The sequence below is a fragment of the Giraffa tippelskirchi genome, chromosome 13 (assembly GCF_054371585.1).
Source record: "Giraffa tippelskirchi isolate mGirTip1 chromosome 13, T2T-mGirTip1v1.2.pri, whole genome shotgun sequence".
Classification (NCBI taxonomy): Eukaryota; Metazoa; Chordata; class Mammalia; order Artiodactyla; family Giraffidae; genus Giraffa; species Giraffa tippelskirchi.
This window is the reverse complement of record NC_137287.1, coordinates 7,712,828-7,736,218: the sequence shown is the minus strand read 5'-3', so window position 1 is coordinate 7,736,218 and position 23,391 is coordinate 7,712,828. Positions and strand designations below refer to the sequence as shown.

At 56.6% G+C, this 23,391-nt stretch overlaps 1 protein-coding gene across 16 annotated transcripts in view; it reads left to right on the top strand.

Annotated features, from left to right (window-relative positions):
• DTX2 (deltex E3 ubiquitin ligase 2) overlaps positions 1–23,391 on the top strand; it is a 33,483-nt gene that overhangs the window by 6,803 nt on the left and 3,289 nt on the right. For 8 of the 16 annotated variants that reach the window (XR_014073306.1, XR_014073308.1, XR_014073307.1 and 5 more), the window contains 6 exons: positions 5,046–5,400; positions 7,642–8,278; positions 14,226–14,326; positions 18,912–19,052; positions 21,616–21,689; positions 22,910–23,068. Coding sequence is in view for 10 of the 16 variants with exons in the window: in XM_081557792.1 (XP_081413918.1) it covers positions 5,133–5,400; positions 7,642–8,278; positions 14,226–14,326; positions 18,912–19,052; positions 21,616–21,689; positions 22,910–23,068 (1,380 nt within the window). In the remaining 6 variants the exon portion in view is untranslated. The remainder of the gene's footprint in view (positions 1–5,045; positions 5,401–7,641; positions 8,279–14,225; positions 14,327–18,911; positions 19,053–21,615; positions 21,690–22,909; positions 23,069–23,391) is intronic. The other 8 variants (XR_014073309.1, XR_014073311.1, XR_014073310.1 and 5 more) reach the window with 1 other exon arrangement.

The window sequence follows — 23,391 nt, the reverse complement described above, 5'->3', positions numbered from 1 at the left end:
ACTTCTTAGTGTACTCCTGCGGGACCGTGTATTGAAATCAAGTTATTTTTATGGCTTTGAGAGGCAGAAAAATAATACTCCATTGTGTTAAAAACAACACGTCTAGCAAAGCAGAACATTTCTTTGATATGTCTGTGCACAGGAGTCGACTTTCCCAGGTCCACAGGAACGCTTTCTGACAGTGCCCTGGTGGCCAGCTGCCCATAACAGGTCTTTCAAGGTCATGCCCTGGTTACTGGTCATGCTTACCGTGTCAGCTGGTGGGGTGTGGAGTTGCAGGCCCGTGCTTCTGGGAAAGCACCCGAAAGAGAGGCAGCTTAGGAAATAGGGCTTAAGGTCACCCAGTCTCACTGGTCTCCAACCTGGGCCCCTCAGATGCCTCTGTCCTGCACAGCAGCTTCCTGGGCCTCTCAGGGAGGCGGAAATAGAGGGCACCCTCTGTGGCAGAGCACCCCACATTTTACATTTTTGCATATCAATGGGAGGCGTATGATCACATTTGGAAAAGGGTTCTGCTGTTTATAAGAGGCTCGAAAACCCATCCAACCCCCTGAGCATTTGAGCCCAGGAGAGGGGCTGTGACTATCCCAGGATCATTGCGTGTAGACCCAGGGGTGAACTGCTCAGCTCAGACTTGGGCCAGGCCGCTTCATATTTCAGTGGGATTCAAGGGGGAGGAAATGGGTCCTCACATGTTGGCACATTGATGATCCCTCAGTCTGGCCACCAGTTTAAAACCACACTCGGGGCCTTCTTCCTGGAGGCCTCAACTGTAAGGGGATCCACTTGTGTGGTTCCCTGACTTGGAGGCCCACAATTAGGCAGGATGAGTTTCGCTCAGATTCCTGTGTCAGCTTAGATCTTGTTCTAAAGCTTTCCTAAATCCCCTGGGAATAGAAAGACTCTCAGACATGTAACTTCTCTTTTGTGTCAAGCACCTCTCTGGTGGAACAGCAGGGTCCCGCTGTGCCTTGGGGCCGGGGGATGGGAAGGGGGTGGTTGTGGCTAAATCTGACGGGAGAATGCAAGGGAAAGCAGGATGGTTTTTCTTGTGGTCAAGTTGTTGATACATTTTTTAAAGATAATTTTGGTCCAATAATCATAAGTAATATGATTGTGGTAGAACATCTGCCAGTATGGAAAGAGGTAAAGAACATATATCCCATACATGGCTCCATCACCCCTAGTAACGTGTCAAGAGTTGTTCCTTCCAGCCTTTAAAAAATTAGCTTATATAAGGTAGAAAGAACCTGGGCTTCATGGTGTCACAGACCGGCCACCTGACCTTGAATAAATTTTTTATTTCTTTTGGCCTCAGTTCCTGCATCTGTAAAACGGGGATAATTTCTACTTTCAGGGGCAATTGAGGGTTGAGAGAGCGGGATGACAGGAGCGCTGGGCAGAGTGCCTGCCTCGTAGTAGACGTTCAGTAAATGGCACACCTGCCTAGCTGAGAGCATAGTGTGTGTGGTTACATACCCTGTGTTTTAATTTGTCCTGAGAATTATCCTAGGTCTGAAAGCCTTTTAAAGACTCACATTCCATCATTGGGATGTACCATAATTTATTTCAGAATTCCCTTATTCCATTATTGTAAAGTATTTAGGTTGCCCCCAGACTGAGGCTTTTTTCCCATGGCCAATTAGAGTAATAGTTTTCATAATTAAGAGCACCCTAAATAGCCCCATCATTAAGGGCCAAAACAAATTAGGTTTTTGAACTGCGGCTTGGGGATGGTTGAGGCTGTAGCAGAGAATGGGTGCGTTGACTGGCTGCTGCGTGTGCGTAAGTGCTGCCTTTGAGGGGGAACAGCAGTGGGCATTCTGGGCCTCACCCCTGGCCCCTGGAGTGAAAGGTGCTTCTCCCCTGTCGTGTGTGTTTCAGCCCCTCTGGGATTTGGGGTATTTGAAGAACTGCAGCTCCAGCTTTGGGTCAGCCTCGGCTCTGCTCTTGGGGAGTTCCCGTTGGGGGGTGTGTGAGAGGGGGGACAGACGCTGAAATCAATAAATGTGGTCCGGTTCGAATAAGCAGGGTATGCGGTGAGGATGCACAGGAGGGTGGAGTCAGCCCTTTCTGGTGAGGGCCTGGTTCAGAGGGCTCGGCAGGGGTGCTCTGGCTGAGTCTGGAAAGATGGACAGGTTTGTTGGGGGCTCAGATGTGGAGAGGATGGGAGTCCAGACATGGGCAGCAGGATCCATGGCTGGGAGGTGGGAAACGGTGGCAGTTGCTGGGATTTGATGCAACTGGACAAAAAGTGGAGGCTTTGGTATTAGTGGGAACGGTGGCCAGTCACGAAGGGGCCGTGTGCTGGGTCTTTCTCATCTCTGGGTCTCCAGGACCCTGGCAGCTTGGACCGTGGTGTGCCTGCAGTCTGCAGCTCTAGCTGAGGTTTTTGAGCAGAGTTCTCAGGCTGTTTGGCAGAGTTTTCCAAGTCGGTTCATCTGGGGATGTGTGGACATGCTGGAGCATACCACGTGTGCTGGTAACTGGGAGGCCCGCCCTCCGGCTGAGAGATGAGTGATGCCTGTCAGGAGGTGCCGGGACAAAGTCTGGGCTCAGGAGTAATTGGCCCCGAAACCAGTCCTGTGATTTGTACCTGGATGTTGTTCCAGGGCCCTCTAATTGCAGGCGCTGAGCTAATAAATCCTTCAGCCATCTCAAGGGCATCGTGGGTTTGGTTCTCCAGGGTGCTGCTGCTGCTGCTAAGTCGCTTCAGTTGTGTCCGACTCTGTGCAACCCCATAGACAGCAGCCTACCAGGCTCCCCCGTCCCTGGTATTCTCCAGGCAAGAAAACTGGAGTGGGTTGCCATTTCCTTCTCCAATGCATGAAAGTGAAAAGTGAAAGTGAAGTTGCTCAGTCGTGTCCGACTCTTAGCTACCCCATGGACTGCAGACTACCAGGCTCCTCTGTCCATGGGATTTTCCAGGCAGGGATGCCATTGCCTTCTCCAGTCTCCAGGGTGGGGGGGTGTGCTTTTGTTGAAGTGGTTGCAGCTCAGGGGCGGGCCAGGCTCCCCCAAGTGTGCTCAGAGTTATCTCGGGCCCGACTCACCGCCTATGCTCTCAGGTAGCACGGAGCTGCCCTGGGCCACCACTCCTCCCCTAGACTTGACGGGTAGGCACGGGTGGCATGGAAGGGCAGGGGAAGGGCAGGAAAGGGAGGGAGGCCTAGGTCTGCTGATATCTGCTGGGTGCCTGATGCACACCTGTCTGTCTGAGTCCTCGAGGAGAGCACTTAGAGGGTGACGTGGCCGTGTCCAAGTGAAGTCAGGCTGGGAGGGCCTGGCTACCTTCATCAGAAGACAAAGCAAGTGGAGCGCAGTGAATAAGCGGTGTGTGGATGCCAGAGCCCATGCCCCTTCCTTTTCACAGGCTGCTCCAGGTCTGCCTTCCTCATGGGGCAGATGGTCTCAGCCTTCTTACGGAAACCTTGCTGGAGTGCAGTCTCAGGGACAGCAGTGAAAGCCCAGGGTCCCGGCCTCATTAGTGGCTGTGTAAGCAAGTTACTGAAACTTCCAGGGCCTCAGTTTCCTTGTCTGCAAAGTGGGAACAAAATTCGATGCCCGTGCTTAAGGGGGTTGTGTGGAAACTGGAGCAGATGCCGTGACTGGGACCCTCTTAGCACCAGGGCCCTCCACGGACGTCACAGCTGAGAGTGCTCACAGCTTGAGACGCAGGCTCCTCTTTCCCTCCCCCTCTTGCCCCCTTCTCTCCTCCCTAAGCAGGGCCTGAAAGCGGAGCCCAAGGTAGAGCCCAGACTGAGCTTTCCCCGCTAAGAGAAAGGGCATTAGCTTGGGTTGATTTGGGTTTGCCCTCTGTGCTGTCACTCAGCAGTTTATGTGTGGCCTTCAGAACGCCTTGACTTCTTGGCGCTTTGGTTTCCTGTCGATAAAGTGGGAGAAATACCGCCTTGACAGTCTGTTCACTTAACTGAGACAAGTCCCTCTGGTGTTTGTCACTGAACACCGGCCCTGTTCCCCTCGCACCTTCGTGTGTCCACAGCCCCCCTCTCTCCTTCAGACACTTGCAGGCACTGGAATTGTCATCTGCTCCTGAATTCAGCTGTGCTTGGAGCTGATCCCTGTAAAACACATGCTATGTGACATGGCCTGTGCTGGGGCTGGTGATGCGGCCGTAGACAAGGCCGACTTGCAGGGTGTCTGCCATCTGAGGGGGACAGAAAGACAGGGACCGCCATCACCCCCATATATATTCCATGGTGCTGTGGAAGAGAAGTTCATGTGACGCGTGGCCTGGGAAAACCCTGAATGATGCAACTAGGTGGGAGTGACTGGGAGAAGGTGGTCTTGGGAGATGGTGTAAAGTCTCTGGAACTGGCTACTGGTCAGCGAGGCCCAGGCCCCGGGAGTGGGGCTCAGAGAGGCCGGAGGGGGAGGACCTCAGCGTCCAGGGGATTTGAATGTCCATTTCGGGCTCCACGCTCCATGGTTAATGGTGCAGGAGACCAGGGTGGCCTGGAGACCTGGGTGGGGCTAGGAGCCACCCCAGCTTTGAGTCCCTGCTCTGCCATCGACCTCCGGGCTGTTCTTGAGCCCCTGGTCCTTTCTGAGACTGTTTTGTTTTGTTTTTTTCCAATCTGTAACACAGCAGGTATTATTTTGTGTCTTACAAACCTACTTTGGAAACCGTGGCGTCCTCACACAGGTATAAAGGGCCCTCATGGCCCCAGTCCACGAAGGATTTGAGGCGACTCGTGAAAATATGCTGTAAAAAGATACACTTAGTAGCTGGGCCAGAGGGAAAGTATTGGCAAAAGGACAGAAGCAGGGCTGATGGGCAGCTCCCAGAATTCAGTCACTGTGTTTTCCTGGGCATTTGTAGAGGTAAGAGCACTGCTTGCTTGATGCTGGGTTCTTACCTGCTGCCTGAGCAGAGAGACAGGATGAGGTATTTGGTTCACGAAACTTTTAAGGTATTAGGGGAAAAAGGTGACTGGAAAAGCATGATCTTTTTCCCTGCACCGAGACCAACTCTGGCAGTGCCACCGTGTGTGTTGGTAACCGCTTGTCTGTCTTGTTTACAGGTCTCCTGGCAGCACTGGGCAATGAACCCAAGACTCCAGCCCAGCGTGGTCTGAAGCCGTTGGGGAAGACAGGGAGTCCTGGGGAAGATGGCCATGGCCCCAAGCCCTTCCCTGGCTCAGGTGTACACCAGCCCGGTGGCAGTGGCCGTGTGGGAATGGCAGGACGGGCTGGGCACCTGGCACCCCTACAGCGCTGCCGTCTGCAGCTACATCGAGCAGCAGTTTGTGCAGCAGAAGGGCCAGCGCTTCGGGCTGGGGAGCCTGGCCCACAGCATCCCCTTAGGCCAAGCTGACCCGTCGCTGGCTCCTTACATCATCGACCTCCCCAGCTGGACGCAGTTCCGCCAGGACACTGGTAAGACCCTGCCTCTAGCATGTGTCTAGGTGCCTACTGCGGGCCGGGCATTGTGCACTGTGTTCGGGTCACAGAATTGACTCTCAGCGTCATCCTGCCTCTGAAATGCACAGGGTCAGGGGGCGGGCGCTGTGATAGTGGGTACCACACAGTGTGTGAGGTACCACTTTGTGGTACAGGGTGCCTTGAAACACAGTGCAGAGGCTGTCCCAGCCCCTTCCCCCTTGTCTCCCAAAGCAGAACTGCCTGCTTCCACCTGTAGAGATTCGAGGGTCTAGCGAGCAGGCCAGCCAGCATGGGGGTGGCACACCAGGCTAGTGGAGAGGGCCTGGTGATGAGTTCTGGCTCCTGACAGACAGTTGTGGCCCCGGGCAGCTTACTTCACTCTCCTGTGCACTCGTGTTTCTTTTCTACGTGCATATTAATAGTGTGGGCTTCCCTGGTGGCTCAGTGGTCAAGAATCCACCTGCAACGCAGGAGACCTGGGTTCGATCCTTGGGTCGGGGAGATCCCCGGGAGGAGGGCACGGCAACCCACTCCAGTGTCCTTGCGTGGAGAATTCTGTGAACAGAGGAGCCTGGCAGGCTACAGTCCATGGGGTTGCAAAGAGTTGCACATGACTGAAGTGACTGAGCAGCAGCAGCAGCAGCATTGATCAGTGTTACCAAGAATGGGGCCACCAGCTTCTTCCCAGAGCTGTACCCTGTCCCTCTAAATCAGTGGTTCTCAGCCAAGGGTGACTTTGTCTCCTGGTATATCGGGCAACGTGTGGGGAGATTTTTGACTGTCAGGACTGTGGGGTGGGTGCTACCGACATCTAGTGGGTGGAGGCCTGGGATGCTACTAAATAAACATCCTACAGCATACAGGACTGGCCCCACGAGAAGGAACTGTCAGCCCAGAATGCACTGATGCCCAGCCTGAAGAATCCGGCTCTGATCCTGTAGCAGCCTCCTTGGGGGTGTGAGGACTCAGGCTTCCAGGCAGCGGATGCAGATAAAAGTCCCGGCCCCCATGACATTTGCAGTCACTGAGAAAGACACCTAGCAAGATAATTTGTGACCCATGTATGGTTGGGTCAGTGAGTGTTTATGAGGGTGTGTAAAGTGTAGGGAGAGCTTATTCTGAAGTTAGAGCTCGCGTGGCCTGGTCACCAGGAACGGCCAGGCACGGGCCAGGCACAGGCCAGGGGCAGGGGCAGCTTGTGTCCCTTGAAGGGACTTCAGCTTTTCTTCTGAAAGAAGAAGGCCCGGGAGGACTTGGGCAGAAGAGTGACATCATCTGATTTGGGGGTTAAGTGTATCGCTCTGGCTTCTGAGGTCAGGAGACCGGGTAGAGGGTAATTGCAGTGATCATCTTTCGGCAAGTACTGTTGGAAGCATGGCCCGGGTTGATTTTTTCCTTTCTCCTTTCTTTAATCGTGTGATCTGGTTTATTCATATAAGCTAACCACATGTGTTTCCTAGTAATTGCTACCTCGGAAGTCCAAGGGAATCCAGGTACATCCATGGAAGAGAAGTCTGTAAAAGTTAATGAGTTTCTGGGACTTCTCTGGCTGTCCAGTGGTTAAGACTCTGCGCTTCCACTTTGCAGGGGGCACAGGTTTCATCCCTGGTTGGGGAACTAAGATCCCACATGCCATGGGGCCCAAAAAAAAAAAATTACAAAAAAGTTAACGAGTTTCAGAGTCTTAGAGACCTATGAACTAGTACATGGAAATAGGAAAGGTTTTCGCTATGATTGTCAGCTGCAGCTAAACGTGTGTGCTTAGAAAACTAGACTGGTAGGAGTATATTGCAGTATATGAAGTGTGCTTTCCTCTCAGTGGTTGGATTATGGATGATTTCATCTTCTTCAGACATTTTTGTTTTGGTTTCTTCGGTCAGGCTCCACAGGTTTCATCATTAGGAATATTTTGAGAAGCCTCATCGAGTCTGAGCTACAGCTGGTCTTTGACCCAGTCCCCTAGTCTAGCTGAGAAAGGCCAGGTCCCCTCTGCCACTTCATCCCTTTGGTCCACAGTTTCTTTGCACAGAGAGCGCACTCTACCTTTCATCCCAAATTTGGAGAGAGTCATCAGTGTCAGCCTTTAGGTCAAACAGCAGCATGACCCATGTATAGATCCATGACCATATTATCTTATGTTGGTTGTAGGGAAAAAAAGAGAATTTTAAACTCCCTTGGTTTGAGGGTGGTAAGGGGCAGATGAACTGTTGATGTGTGTCCCTCCCTTTAACACAGGCACCATGCGGGCCGTGCGGAGGCACCTGTTCCCACAGCATTCGGCCCCTGGCCGGGGCGTCGTCTGGGAGTGGCTGGGTGACGACAACTCCTGGACGGCCTACGAGGCCAGCGTCTGCGACTACCTGGAGCAGCAGGTGGCCCGAGGCAACCAGCTCGTGGACTTGGCGCCCCTGGGGTACAACTACACCGTCAACTACGCCACCCACACGCAGACCAACAAGACTTCCAGCTTCTGCCGGAGCGTGCGGCGCCAGGCGGGGCCCCCGTACCCGGTGACCACCGTCATCGCTCCGCCGGGCCACACAGGGGTGGCCTGCTCTTGCCATCAGTGCCTCAGCGGTGGTACCACCGGCCCCGTGTCAGGCCGCTACCGCCACTCCATGACCAACCTTCCCGCCTACCCCGTCCCCCAGCCTCCCCACAGGACCGCTGTTGTTTGGGGGACCCACCAGGCCTTTGCTCCATACAACAAGCCCTCACTCTCCGGGGCCAGGTCTGCGCCCAGGCTGAACACCACCAACCCCTGGGCCGGGGCGCCGTCCTCCCTGGGGAACCCGCCCCTCTACCGCTCCAGCCTCTCCCACCTGGCATCGCAGCACCAGTCTTCAGGACCGTCCACCACCAGTGCGGCCAGGTATCTTGTGTTCCCGACGGCTGTTTTGTCCAGCCGCGCACCTTGTCAGGGCCTTGGATTTCTGCCCTTCTTTAGCTAGGAAGACTCCCCCAGTGCCTTGCAGACCCGACACCTGCCTCGTCGGCGGTCCCCACTACTTCGTCATCTCCTTTGCGTGTGTCACGTAGTGCCAAGGGACCACGGCCATCCACCACCTCATGTCGCACTGAGCCTCCATGACTCTGGCACGTGAGTGCTGGTAGTTGCCACGTGGGTTAAAACCCAGTGATCTGTTCATTGGCTCAGGAGAATTGGGCTCTCTGAGCAGTTAAAGATTCTTTGGCTGTGTGTGTGCCCATAGCTGGTTACATGAGGACATTTCACTGACTCGCGCTGTGTGCCCAGCCCTGAAATCACAGACATGGATGGTTCAGTCCTCTCCCTAAGCCCACAGTCTCGTCCAGGGGAAGGCTGGAGCCCAGTTTTGGTGTTTAATAGTTGGTTGAGGAAAGAGCAAAATGCTGAGCATGTGGGGGTGGCAGCAGGTGATGTAGGCTGGCTGCTGTGCTGGTCCCTAGGGTACAGTCGGGTCCATAGGGCACCCCGAGAAAGTGATGAAATGGGCCCCATCTAAGGTGACACTTTAAAGTGGGAAAACCCTGGAGTAGCCAGTGGTGGATGCTTCTGGGGTGCTCAGACACCTGTCCCTGACCAGGGGCCTCGGCATTGATCATTATTGAGAGTCTGGGGCCTGCAGAACATTTTGAGGATTCACCGTGGTGGCCGGGATGGGGGCAGATTTCTAAGAGAGGGTGACCTGGGCGGGCGGTGACTGGACATGGGGACCTGTGGCTGCCCCGTTCCCCAGAAAGTCAGCATCTTGGTGCCACCTTGCTCACCCAGCCCATCCCAGCCCTCCTGACCACGAGGAGGGCCCAAGCTTCCCAGTGTGGCTGAGAACTCCTTGGCAGCCTCTGGGTCCTCTGTTGTTTTCTCTAGCTAGACTTCAGAGGACCCGTCCAACTTCTATAAGACAGTAACAGTTTCACTCACTGAGCACCCATTACAGCCGGGCTTGGTTTTCCCAGATCCTCCCAACGGCCTGTGGTGGGTGGTGTCCCAGATTCCAGGGGAGCATGTTGAGGCTGGCGAGGTTGGCAGCACAGCCAGGGCGTGGTAGAGTTGGGCTCACGCTCAGGCCCCTTGCGGGCCACGTGGGGCACGTGGAGCCCTGGAAGCCATTTGAAAGACAGTGAGAGGAAGACAGGGTGTCCTGAAGGGTGCGTGCAGAGGCCGCTGGTGCAGAGAAGAGGGTGGGCCCACTGGGTCCTGGCGTCTTCCTGCACGTCTTTTCCTTTCTGAAGTTGGGGCTCATGGATCTGAGGTCTTTCTGGAATTGGAAGCACAGGTAAGGCTTGGGCTTTCCCCAGAGACATAAGCGTGCTGGGCTCTGTGCCAACCCATCCTTCCTGGTGCCCTGCGAGGCCCCTTCCAGTACGTGGGTCAGTCTTTTTTTAGAGAAAAACACATCACGTCTGCCAGCCCAGAAGGATTATCAGTAAGGGTGAAGCTGCTTTTACGACTCGGTCAGCTTTGCCCAGCCTCGTGAGGCTTGCGTTCTGACGCATTAACTGAGGCAGGTTTCTCAAAGGTTCTAGAGCTGGGATTCTGGGAGGAGCCAGGCCACCACTTGGGCTTTGTTGCTTTCTTCTGGCACGGGGCTCCCATTGGTCTCCCCTGAGATTTCTCTGGAGTCTCCCTTCCCCGTCCAGGCAGGTTGCAGAAGGGAAGGCGGCGGGGCCAGGTAGCCTCACCTTTGCTGCTTGGTCGTGCATGTTGCTGCTTGCCTTGCCGCCCTGCCTTGTAAACCAGGTGGCAACTGGGCCAGCCAGCTCTGGTAGGTGAAGCAGGGTCAGAGGGGCCTGCCTCCTGACGACGGATTCACCTTGACCTCCTGGACTGTCTCTTCAGGAGCAAGGAGGGGCGTCTTGCACTGGCCGGGGTTAGTTTTCCCGGGTCTAACTTGTGCAGCCCTCTACAGTCAGCCATCTCTGATGGCTGTTGTAGAGCCAGAGGGGGTCTAATTAATCCCTGACCTCTTCACCCAGCTGGGCTGGGAGGATTTGAAAACACTTGGCACCTCAGTTCTCCAGTGGCCGTGGTGTCGTTTCTCCAGGCCAAGTGAACGTCAGCAGTGTCAGGTGAAAGATACCAGGTGTGAGGAGGAGAAGGCAATGGGGTGGGCAGCGCCACGGACCGGGGAAACCTGAGAACCAGCAGCGTTTACTGGTAGCCACTGGGAAGGACCTGTGAGTGGGTGAAATGAAAATTTGTGGAGCCCCTGTGGGTTCTTTTTTTGGAACCCACGTAGTTTCAAATCCCTTCTTGCTCAATCTGGGTAAAACCTTGGCTGACGGATTCATTCGACTGGTGCCCCAGGAGCCTTTCTCTGAGTAAGTAATCCATCGGGAAGATACGTGATTTGTCACTGAGCCGCTGGGTTTAAGTAAATTTCCTGGTAGCTGAAGTTTATCCCTTTAAGCACCAAAACCTGTGTTTTAATGATGTTGGATGGAAGACTTTGCAAAATGTGTCATGCACACGTTGTTTAATAGCGGGTGTGCCGGCTGGTTTTGCTTTCTGCTGACTCGGGGCGGTGATTACGAGCAGCTCTCTGTTGCAGCTTCGGTGTGGTGATGCCTCGGGGGTCTTTGCCCCTGCACTCACCTGGTCTAGGAAAACAGCTCTCATTTTCGTCCATCTACTCTTCTTGCCGCTGCTGTTCTCCCAGTCTCTGAAAGTTGCACCCTGCTCCCTCCTGCTATCAGTCAGGCTCTTTAGACTTGTGGGATTGAGGTCCTGGACTCCAGCGGGACCTGACTCCTGACTCGCTCACTGTGAGCCCTCGGCTCAGCTCTGTTCTGTCTCTATGTCTCTCTTTTCCCCTTGTAAGATTACCGAGTTGGCCGGGGCAGTTGCAGAAGCTTCCCTTTGCTCTGACAGGCCTGAGGTGGTCAGGATTTGGTGAGGGCCCTGCGGCTCTTCAGAACTGCCTTGCTCCACTGAGATCTGGGACACAGTGGGCGTTTGGATTGCACCGTGCACTGAGCCTGGGGGCCTGGGGGATTATTCTCATCTTACAGAGAGAGAAAGTAAAGCTTGGAAAGGGGACTCAATGTGCCCTGCAGTGGGCGCTGGCGGTGGGGTCCCCAGGCTCTGTCTGCATCTTAAGCGCCTTGTACTGCGCATGCTCAGAGGGTCCCCCGTGGGGAGCTGGAGGGAGGCTTTGTATGCCGTGCTCTCCCGCCTCCTAGCTCTGCCCCTTGTTCAGGACTGTCCATTCCTGTCCGAGTAGAAGATGAGAAATCTCTGTCTTGTGTTCTCAGCTCCACTTGGAAGCTCCTGGAGATGGTTTCTCAGATAGGAAAGGCAGGAGGGCCTAGTAGGTAGACCCAGGAACCCAGCAGGCAGGCGGGAGGCTGATAGGAAGGAATTCTCAGAAGGGCACTTCATGGGCAAATGGTGCCCACAGCAGGGAACATTCTGCCAGTCTGAGCTCTCAGCGGCCAGTGCAGGGGGATCCGTGACCTCCGAGGTTCTGTCTGCCCCTCAGAGTCCCCGTCGTGGGAACCACTGGATCCTTTCTCTGTCCCTTCTGATCATAGCAGAGAAACATATGGGAGAGGAGCTGGGGAAAGTCCCAGGGGAAGTGACACCATGAGACCCCAAGCACATAGAACTTTGACGTTTCCTGGTCCCAGTTTGCAGGTGAGTTGCCTGTTGGAAGCCTTACTGCCTGTCTGCTTTCTGCTCTCGTTCCTGTGGTAGAACCTGAGCCTTGGCCTTGTCTCTCAGATACGGGCCTCTTGCCAGCAAGGGAAGACCCCGCTGCCCCGGCTCTGCTGGGCCTGTGGTGCCAAGGCTGCCCCGTGGAGCAGCAGAGCCAGGCTTTGGCTTTCCTGCTTCCTAGCTCATTGCTCCCTGTTGAGTTGGCTTAGGAGATGAAGGACGCCTCCAAGGACTGTATCTTCTCTGAGTTGTTCACTTCTAGAACCTGAGAATTGAAGAAACAGACTCAGGAAGGGGGTGGGGTGTGGCTTCAAATTAAACAGCTTAGTGGGGCCAAAGTCTTAACCTGGGTGTCCTGCATGCCTGGCCCTTCCCCCACTGCCTTAGCAGAGCATCCATATCCAGTTCCATTGTCCTCTTGGGGCTGACAGTAGACATGGGCAGCGAGAAGCATAACAGTCCAGAAGTGAAAACCAGTACCAGCCAGTGTGAGATTTTCTGATGTGGACCAGAACCAGCCAGCTCCCTGTTGCGTCCACCAGCGGCATCTGTGACCCGAGGCTGGCAGTAGGCAGGGGGCTGGAGGAGCTCCCAGAAGCATTGGCCACCCCCAGGTGCCTGCTGGGCTGCTGGCTGTTTCGAGGGTAGCACAGCAGGCTGGAGGCATCGATCGTTTGCTGAGCACCTTCCTGGCTCCTGGCTGTGGGCTGAGCCCAGTGAACCCAGGCCCTGTCCTTGGGGAGCTCCAGGGTAGGGACTGTGGACCCTTCGTCTTGTATCATCTTGAACACGAGCAGGGCTGGAGGACACAGTAACTGCGACGGGGAGGGAACAGTAGGCATCTCGGGCCATCTGCATCAGCCGTCTCCAGTGTGGGGCTCCCCACAAGCCATAATGGCATGGATTTATTACCATTTAAAAACATAATGGCTTCGGGACTTCCCTGGTGGTCAGTGGCTAAGACCCTGCGCTCCTAGTGCAAGGGTCGCGGGTTCTGTCCCTGGTCAGGGAACTAGATCCCACATGCTGCAACTAAGACCCAGTGCAGCCAGATCAATCAACAAATATTTTAAAAATGAAAAAATAAAAATATAATCACACACGCACACGCACACAAATATATATGAAGGCTTAAAACCAAGTGAAAGAGTTGGAATTAGTCACTGTGGCAAGTAAGACCTTCACTTAAAAATTTTTTTTTCCTTTATTTTAAACTAATTTTGGATTTACAGAAAAGTTACAAAAATAGTGCAGTTTCCAAATCTCTCTTACTTCTCGTGTTAACATTTTTCATGATGACTGTAGTGCAGTTGCCAGAACCAGAGACTCACCGTTGGTGTGGGACTAGTAGCTAAAGACTTTTCCGATTTTCATCAGTTTTTCTGTGGTGTTCTCTTCCTGATCCATGAACCCACTCTGCATCCAGTTGTCATTCCTCCTCTTCTCCTCCTCTGCGTAAAACCGCTCCTCAGTCTTTCTTCATCTTCCATAACCTTGACTGTTTGAAAGAGTTACTTTTGTCGAATGGTCTTAATTTGGTTTCATCAGATGTTTTCTCATTATTGGACTGAGGTTATGCTGTTTTGGCAGAAACCACAAAAAGGGTGTTAATTTCCTTTTCAGAACATCTTTTCTTGGAGTTCCTGATGATGTTTGGCCCATCACTGGTGGTATTGGTCTTGACCACTAGGAGTGGTTTCTGTTGGACTTCCGCTCTGTGGGTACCACAGAGCCCTCATTTCAGTGAAGCTCATAGTTCTTTCAGGATTTGTCTTTGGAGTCTCGGGACTGTCCAGGAGAGCATTCTGTGACAGCCAACGCTTCGTTCTCCATCCGTGTAAAAAGACAAGTCTCGTCCCCGGCCGTGTTCTTCCCTGTCGACTGTCCCCTCCCCTCCCCTCCCCAGTGCCCCACTGGGAGTCTGACTTGTATTGCTTGATTTTCATGGAGGAAGTGCTTGCGAGAGTTGTGACCATCAGGCCTCTTTGCTTGTCCTTCAAGATATTCTTCGTCAGGATCTTTCCTCTTAAGAAGAAAAACCAGAAGCCCTCAGTGCACAAAGGCCACTGCGGGGAAGTGAAACTGCAAAGGGGCCTCTGAAGCACCACTGCCTTCCTCACTGGGTGTTTCTGCCAAGTCAGCTCCTCACAGTAAGCTCTGTCCCCTTCTTCTCCCCAAGTGCCTCCCTGCCCAGCGGTCCAGCGAGCGGCCCCCGGAGCGTCCCCGCCACGGTGCCCGTGCAGATGCCGAAGCCCAGCCGGGTCCAGCAAGCCCTTGCAGGTAGGCAGGTGGTCCCCGGTCCAGACATGTCCGCCAGGGGTGGGACTTGGGGGCGGGGAATGTGTGGGGTGGGGGGTGGGGGAGATTGTGGGGAGGAGGTCTTCTAACCCTCTGTGTTCTTGTGGAAACCCACAAGGGCTCCTTGAGGGACAGCGCCTTTTTTCAGTGATGGTGACCCGCCCCCCGTGAGTGAGCCTGGGTACCCCCTCATTTGTCTCAGTGTTGGGGGGATCATACCTGATGATGGTGGGTACCGGTGTGGACTTTCTCCATCTTTTATGTTTTCACATCACCTTGAATTACGGTTCAGGAGTCGCTTTTCTGTCCCGACATGCTTTAGGCATTTCCTTACAGGGGCCTTTTGGGGAGTTCCTCCAACTTTTTTGGCTGGAGTTCACGTTTTGAGCAAGTGGGTTTTGTGTCTCACTAGGTCATTTGTTAACCCTGCCCCTTTGAACTGTTTTCAGAATTCCTTCTGTGGGTGTTGGGAAGCCACTGAGAGTTGTTTTTTAACTTAGGGGGAATGTAAACTATGGCATGAAGGTACACCGAGGCGTCTGGTGAACCGCCATCATTTAGAGGTGGAGGCAGGGGAGGGAACTAGCCAGTCCGTGTGCTGGGTGAGTCACTGTGATAGCACAGGGCGGGTTGGAGGGGCCCAGGATGGAGGCAGAGAGGCCCTTTGGACCCAGGCTTCGTGCCCCAGGCCGGCTGACCACTGACTAGGGCTGTGGTAGTGGATGGAGGTACGGGCTTCTTACTCAGTGATTGGACTGGTTGTGAGACAGAAGGAATAGAGTGAGGCCTGGCCTGCGCTGCAGACAGAGAAGTCCTCGTGATTAAGGGGGAAGGATTAGGGGCTTTGCGTACGTGGCGACTCATTTCATCCCAATAGCAGCTCTGTTGGGGAGGAACTTTGATTCCCATTTTACATTTGAGGAAACTGATGCGCTGAGAATTCCAGAAACCTCCCAAGGCCAGGCAGCCAGTCCTGGACAGAGCTGGGATTCAGCCCCAGGCGTTCTTGGCCTTAGAATCTTGGCTCTTCACTATGACTCTGTGCTGCTCTCAAGTCTGGTGGGTCGATGGCTGTGGTTATGGCTGGTGGAGCTGTCCTGGAGGTGGAGGAGTTTGGATGGGCAGCTCAGAAGAGCAGTGTAGGGTGGAGTAGGGAGGCGTCTGCCCACCCAGGAGTGTGTGAGCTTACAGAGACTGGGTGGAACACCAGGAAGACGAGCACTTGAAGGACATGGAAGGACCAGTCAGAGATGTAGTGGAGATGAGAGTGGGGCCAGGAAAAGACCCAGGAGGGGACATGCTGCCCAGCAGGCCCTCTGGAACACACTCACCTGCTCAGCCATCAGCCCTCTACTGGGGCAGAGAGAACAGTAAGCAAAGAGGCCTAGATAGTTCCTGCCCAGTTTAGGTCTTCTCGTGGCATCAGATACCCCAGGTAATTCAGATTGTGTGTGTGTGTGTATGTGTGTGTGTGGGCACGCGTGTACATGTACTGCTGGAGAGAGGTTGCAGGAGCAAGCCCAGCCTGCAGGTGCCCGCTCCGTTCAGCTCTGCGGTCGCGGAGGGCCTCATACCAGCATGGTCACCTCTACCCGCAGCTCAGGAGCGGTCTGGGTGCTGAGGTGCTCTTGAGGCCGGGACCCTCTCCTGGCCTTGTTCTCTGTGTCCCCTGCCACCTTTGCTCTCAGAGCGATCCTGGAGGTGTTTTAACCTCCCATTTACCTGTCAGGGAGACAGACCCCGAAGCTCAGGAACTGGGTCCTGGTGAGGAAAGAGTAGACAAGCCGGTGGCCAAACACCGCCTGCCCTGAACGCAGGGTTCTGGCTTGTCCCTGTTGCTGGGGCGCTGTGTGGGGTGCCAGGGAACCAGGGACCCCGGGCCCACCCCCAGGAAGCAGGGTCTGGAGAGCCCTCTCAGCTGGGCAGTGGTTGTGGGTTTGGTCATGGGTCTGGGAGTCCTCGTGCTGCCCTGAGGTGAGCTCCTGGGCACAGGGCTTCTCAGGTAGGCTCCCAGCCAGGGGCCATGCTGCGGAAGGGCTGCATGCGCGCCTGCACTGGTGGAGGGGCCGCCTCCCCGTCCGCCGGGCGCCTCGGTGATGGCTTCACTGCCTGCGCCTGGCCAGGGCCTCTCCTTCAGGGGCGTGGGGAAGAGTGGGCCCCCCAGGCCGGGGCCAGGCTCCCACCCAGCCAGGGAGGGGGAGTGTCTGCATTTTATGCTGCCAGGACCTACCCAAGGCCGGTCAGCCCCAGGGGAGTGGTACCAGCCTCAAAGCCAGGTTAGTAAGGCCAGGGCAGGAGGAGGGTAGACTAGCACCTGAGCCCAATCACTAGACGAAAGGCCAACGCTGGGCGTCAGAAAGGGGGTGTTCACATGTCTGACCGGGTGTGGGACCTGCTAGGGGCTCTGGCAGACCAAGATGAGAACAGGAATAGCCATGCTTGTCCACTCTGTTACAGTTATTTGGGGATGTTAAGAGTTGGGGGGGGGTGGCGGTGCGTCCCTGAGCCCTTGCTCTTGGGGAAGTTGTGATGGCCCCTCGTGTGTCCCTCCCCCCGTCTTCTCCACTGGATGCCGCTTTTGTGAAGTGCTGGCTGCAGGATGACCTTCACACTTTTTCACAAGAAAGCAGACCGGCAGAGCCAGGGGCTGCTTCTCTGCAGGCGTGTAAATTGAGACTCACTGTCTGTGGCTGGAATGAGGAAGAGAGAATCCTTCATTGTAAAGAGCGGCAGTGCTGTCCACGCCGACCTCTCGCGGGGCTGATGGCGTGGCCTCGGGGATGTCCGCTCCCTAGCAGGCAGAGACTGGGCCTCCCTGTGACCAGGCCCTGCTCTGTGTGCTCGGATCAGGGGAAGACAGTCACAAAGACAGAAGCCCACGTTACATCTGGTGGTGAGAATGGAGCGGAGTGAAGGAGATGAGCTGGAGGGGAACATGGCTGTTTTAGATGGGTGGTCAGGGAGGGGCTGCCGGTCAGGGAGGGGCAGCCGTGAGGCGGGGGTCTGATTGATGGGCAGGATACGGTGGCTTCTGGGGGAATAAGTCACGGTCAGCACACACAGCTCCCGGGTTCTCATCAGGAATTGTTCTCTTTCCATCTGTCTGCACCCCGCGCCTGCTTGTCATCCAGTCCACCCGATGTTTAGTTCCCAAGGGAACCCATGTTTGAGCCCAGGAACAACCTTGGGATGCTGTGGCATCACATTGCCTGCTGAATGAGTGCCCAGCGTCCAACCTTGGTCTTCTGATGGGCACTCTGGCGTCTCCTGTGGAGCCGCCGCCACAATGCACCCGACGCTGCCTGGGCCGCTGGCCTCTGCTGCTGTCTTGCACTGGGCGCGTATACTCTGCCGAGAACCTCCGTTCTCTAGCAGAAGCGGTGGTGGGGCCTGATGGAGCCCAAGGCCGGCTCTCCCCTGGCCGCTCTGGATCGCCTCTGGAGCGGGCAGCAGGTCCACCTGGCCTGTCCCCGGTGCCCAGACCCCTGGCCAGATTCTGAACACCTGTTAGCTCCCTAAGGCAGGTGCGGAGGGGAAGCCCAGAGCCCCTCTCCAGGGGAGGAGGTGCTTCAGGGATGGGGAGGGGTGGGTGGAGGCTGCTGTGGACCACAGGGTAGCTGAGAGTGTGGCAGGAATGGTTCCTCCAGCAGGAGGACGTGCTCGGTTCCAGGTCCTCAGGGAGGGTCAGCTAGGGCGCAGGTGGAGCACCAGGCTGAGGAGTGGGGCGTCTGCCCTGCAGGCATTGGGGAAGGAGTGACAAGATCGGACAGTCCATTCGCGGTGGCCGCCTGCTGTCACTCCTCCTGCTGTGGGCCACCCCTGTGGTCCCACCGCGGCCAGAGGAGCTGTCTGAGCCTCCGCCGAGGGGACCAGAGAAGGAAGCCCCGGCCTGGGGCCTTAGCCGCTCCAAAGGAGCGCGCCCAGGGGCCTTGGGGACACCTCGGTGAGGAGGCAGGCCCTGGGGCAGGATTCCTACTTGTTTCCCCCAGTGATGGCTCTGAAGGCACCTAGACAGGCCGGGTGGTGCATGGAGAACAGGCAGCACCCCACAGGCGGCCAGGCAACCAGGGACCGTGGGGACTCAGCCGAAGGGGCACAGAGGGAGGCCCGCGAGCTCCGGACCGGCCGCACTTCCATGGCTTGGCTGCGCCCTGCTGTGTTGCCCTCTGCTCTCCTTCCTCGCGCTGGCATGGAGAGGCGGCCCCCCCCAGAACCACTCTGAACGTGTCTTGGGGTGGCATTCTGCCCTCTGCCCTCCTGAAGCCACGGCCTCCCCCCCTGCATGCTCCGGGCACAGGCTGATGGGTTGCTTGTTCAGACCCTCCTGGAACTTGGAGCCGGGGCTCCCACGAGCCGGCATTTCACTGATGGCTGAGCTCGCCCCTGCCGGTCTGGGTGGGCCCCGGCAGCCTCGAGCAGCTGGATTCCCCAGGGACACGGGCGAGTCCTGACGGCCGGCCGTCGACAGCACCCCCTGGGCGCAGCCGGGGTTTGTGGCGGTCACGAGCCAGATGGCTCCTTCTAACGTCTCTCCCTCTCTGCATGTCTGATCTTGCACCCCGTGTAGGCATGACGAGTATTCTGATGTCAGCCATTGGACTCCCTGTGTGTCTTAGCTGCGCACCCCAGCCCGCCAGCCCTCCCGCCTCCTGTCTGGCTTCTAAAAGTCACAGCTCAGTTAAGAGATTGAGGAAAATGTCCATGAAAGGTAGTTCCTGCTCACAAATACTCTCTGGCCTCTGCTTAGCCTCCTCCGAGTCTCGCTGCCTCTGACTCTCCTGCACCGGCCGCTCTCCTCTGGCCACCTCGGCCCTCCGCCCTCCCCTCGCCTGCGGGGGTGGTGATGGGCTCAGAGGCCCGTCCCGCCCTCGGTAGCAGGCCTGGCCCCCGGGAATCCACTCCCCTCTGAGACCTGGAGTTCAGTGGTCTTCCCGGTGCAGTGGAAGCATGAGGGGCCTGTGCTTGAAGACTCAGTGGCTCTGTAAACACAAGTTCGAGGCAAGACGTGGCTCAGGAGGCGGGGACAGCTCTGTCTCTTCCACTGGGGCCACTGTGTGTCTTAGGAAGGGCCAGCCCACGTGGGGCTGCTTCAGAGGGGTCCCCAACAACCACGCCATTCCCGTCACATGGCTAGGGGAGAAGGGGTTTCAGAACTGTTAGAAGGTGCTGTATGAGTCTGAAGAAAATTCAAGAGGAGGGGCTGCTGCGTAGTAAGTTCTACGCCTGTCATTTCTAAAACTGTGGCTCTGCTGCCATCACTGGGCCAGAGAAGTGACTGCTTTGAGGACCTTCAGGATGGCGTGAGCAGGGCTTTGGCCCTGCCAGTCCTGGGTTTCCAGCGCTCGCTCACCAGCTTTGTGATCTCACGCCAGCTTCCCCATTCATGAGCAGAGGGCCTCCTACCTGGCAGCCCGGTTGTGAGAGGAATAGGAAGTAAACACACAGGGGCGCTGCCTGGTATATGGTGACGGTTGCTCTCCTTGAGTTCACTGCCTGTCTAACCACCCGGAGGAGTGGAGGAGGGAGGCCAGGGAAGGGCGGCCTTAAGTGCCCAGCTCCCATAGCCACCCCTAGCCTTGTTCCCTCTTCTTACTCTGCCTCAGGGCTGGATCTGTGGGCAGGGCTGCTTCCTGAGACACTCGGGGTTTGCTCTGAGAACACACAGCATTCATTCAGCAGACCCTCTGGCCTTCCTGGGCTCACATGTCCTTTCGTGGGGTCCTTTCGTGGGGTAGGCGGTCACCTGGCTGGCCCTCTTTTGAGAAAAGTGGATCATGGAGAGTTACCGTCAGTTCCAAAAGGCTACCTGGACGCAGGGAGGTGGGAGAGGAAGGGGTGCCCAGCCAGGCCTTGCCAGAGGGGTTCTGGGGTTCAGCTGGAGACTGGCCTGTCACCAAAGTGGCCTTCTAGACCAGGCTTTTCTAGAAGGTCTCCCGTCAGAGTAGAGGCCCAGGTGCTAGGCTGGCCGCCCGGTGCTGGTGGGGACTGTGCTTTGGTCTGGCCTTCTCTCCAGTGACCAGAGTCAGGGTCCTTGAGGTCTGTGTCTGGGGATGTGTGTGCATGTGGATGGGGTGCCTGGTCTCCCTTGGCTTCTAGCTGCCTTTCAGGTCATAGCAGCTAATGCCTTTCCAGTGCTCACCCCTTGGGCTGGTGTCAGGTCCACGTTTAGGTGAGTGACCTGAGACTCAGAGGTGACTGGATTCGGTCCCAGCCCAAGAGCCAGACCCCATCCTGACCTCACCCAGCCCTGACCTCTCTGCTCCCTCCTGCCTGTCACCAGGCCTTCTCTGGTCTAGAGGGGGCTCCTGCTGTTGAGCCCTCATACTTGTAAGTCTCTGCAGCCACAGGCTAATGGCTGGGAGCTTGGGCTTACGTCAGAGCCCCTCTGGTCTCAGAGGCTGGGACCAGGAGCTCCCCAGGCCTTGAGACAGACAGGCCTCCCGGCGTCACCCTCCCAGACTGGGCTGGTCTCCTGGTCCCTCCCTCTGCTCCTGCTTTGCCACCACTCTGACTCTGCTGATTGACACTCTAGCTGCAGGGGGTGGTGGGGAGGGGTGCCTGTCCTTGGAGTGGGGCCTGTTCTGTGCAGGGCCTCCCCCTCCCAGCTTCATGCCCAGGTGCACACAGAGGAGTGGGAGGTTTCGCGAGGAGGAGGCGGGGGGCAGATAGAGCTGTGGGCAGCTGAGGGATCAAGGAGGCGGGTCACTGACACCCCACAGTCCAGGGACAAGCCCAAGAACACCATGGTTGGCCGTGGCCGTGTGGCCGTTCTCTGCGGTCAGTGTGCACACAGATGTCCCCACAGGGTAGGCATGCACTATACACGTGACTCAGAGCACTTAGCTCTTACCCAGACTTTTTTCTGAGAATAATGAAAGTTGAATAAAATAACCCGGCCAGAACACACTCCAGAGCATTTGTTTAGAAGCTGCTCTTTGACCCTCCTGCATGTCCTCTGAAGCCTGGGTCTGGTTTTCTAAGTGAAGGTGTGCGGGGCTGTGGCTGAGGCCCCGTCTGTGGCTCCTGAAGGCTGTGGCCAGCTGCTGTCTCTGCTTCTCTTCCTCCAGGGCTCCTGGGGCCGCCCCCCACCTGCCCCACCCCCGGTGGAGCTCTGGACTGTTCTGCGCCTGGCCTGTTCTCTCCTCTCCTGCACACTAACCTTCCCGTCTGAGCCATCCTAACCTCCCTCCCGGCAGCCTGTCCTCCTCTCTCATCCCAGCGTCTCCAGTTCATTCTCCTCAGGACACCATTTATGTTCTTCTCTCTCCTAGGAGGGTCCCTAAAGCCAGAGCCAGAGCAGGTGATCAGAAGCTACACCGAAGAGCTGAAGACAGCCCCAGACGAGGTGCGTGTCGCAGGAGCTGTGCTGCTTTTGCTTTTGTTTGGTAACAGGGTGGCTCACACGAGGCCTTCAGCCTGTCCTCTGCTGGAAGGTGCCTCATCCAGAGACCAGTCCTGCCCCCTGTCTGTGGGGAGGGCCGGCCGGGGTTCCTGTGTTTAACCCCATCACAGCTTCACCTGACCCGTCTTTGCTGAGTCTCATTTTGGGGCTGTGATGCCACTGTTCTCCAGTTTGAATGGAGAGCCCTGGAGAATCCTGAGGGGTGGGTTCAAGGTCATGCGTGTCGGTACAGAGTTGGGGAGAGGACTCTTTGGCCGCCTTCTCCTGCAAGTTGAGAACACAGAAAGCATCTGGTTGGTAAAAGTTTGGACAGAAACTTGCAAGTCCTTCTCACCTCAGGCCTCCCCTCCAGCCCACCCCCTTCTCAGGAGTCTGTCTGTCTGTCCATCTCTCTGCCCTTGTGCTCACCTGACACAGCTGTGCTGTTTGGTCCCCGGCTGCCTCCCCACCAGCTGCTGATCACACAGCCAACATGTGGCCATGATGATTTAGTACCTGCTGCTCATAGCACCTGCCTGTTGCCATGTTGCCGTGCTTGTGGAAGCAAAGAGATGGCCCCAGCCTTTTCTTGAACCAGGGAGGGCTTCCTGGAGGCGGAGGCATCTTATATTGGGCAGAAGGCCCACAGGAGTCTAAGCAGGAGGAACGCTTCTGCTTACCCTGACGTATAAGACAAAGCCCCAACCCCCGATCCTGGCCTTCAGTGCCTCCCGGGACCTGGTCTCCCCTTTGGTCTCCTGCACCCAGGTCACCCCTGCCCTGCAGGTGCACTGCCCCCCAACAGAAACGCTGGCTCCTGTTTCAGAACACTCTTCTCTCTTCTGCCTGCCTGTTGCCGTGTTTGTGCTTCTGACAGGTTCCCTTTCCCTTGTGAAGCCCAGCGCTGCGGGCCCCTCCCATCCTTTCCTCTCTGCCGGCTCTTCTGCCGCCCTCTCGGCCCGGGCTCGGTGCCGCCTGCCATCCCCCCCGCCACGGTGACAGTGACAGCTCTGAGGGTGCGGACACCAGTGACCCCTCGGGGCTCCCAGCCTCCAGAACAGAGAGCTGTGGAATTGACTTAGATTGGGGTCCAGCACTTCAGCAGATGACGGCCGGTTCTCCAGGACTCGCCCTTGTGGTGCAGGGACCGTGGGTGAGCCTGCCCGTGTGGGGTCTCCCTCCAGGACTGCATCATCTGTATGGAGAAGCTGTCCGTGGCATCTGGGTACAGCGACGTGACTGACAGCAAGACCATCGGGCCCGTGGCCGTGGGCTGCTTGGCCAAGTGCAGCCATACCTTCCACCTGCTCTGCCTGCTGGCCATGTACTGCAACGGGAACAAGGTACCCATGGCCCCCCGGGCCGGGGCGGGGGTCGGGGTCACCTGAGCAGGTGACTGGGGCTGCTCTGTGAGGGGCCCGGGGCCCGCTCAGTGGCCGCCTTGAGATGTCCACAGTCCTGGCCCTGCAGCGGGAGGGGGCTGGGGGTGGCAGGTGACGCCAAGCTGCTCTGCCTTTGGTGTAATGTAGCCAGAGTGGACAGAGGTCGGGGAACAGGGAGCCAAGGCCCGCGGGGGGCCTTCGTGCCTGGGCTGTCCTCTCTGTAGAGTGTCCCTCTGCCACGCATACTGGCCAGGGTGCCAGCGTCAGCAGTCCTTCCATCACAG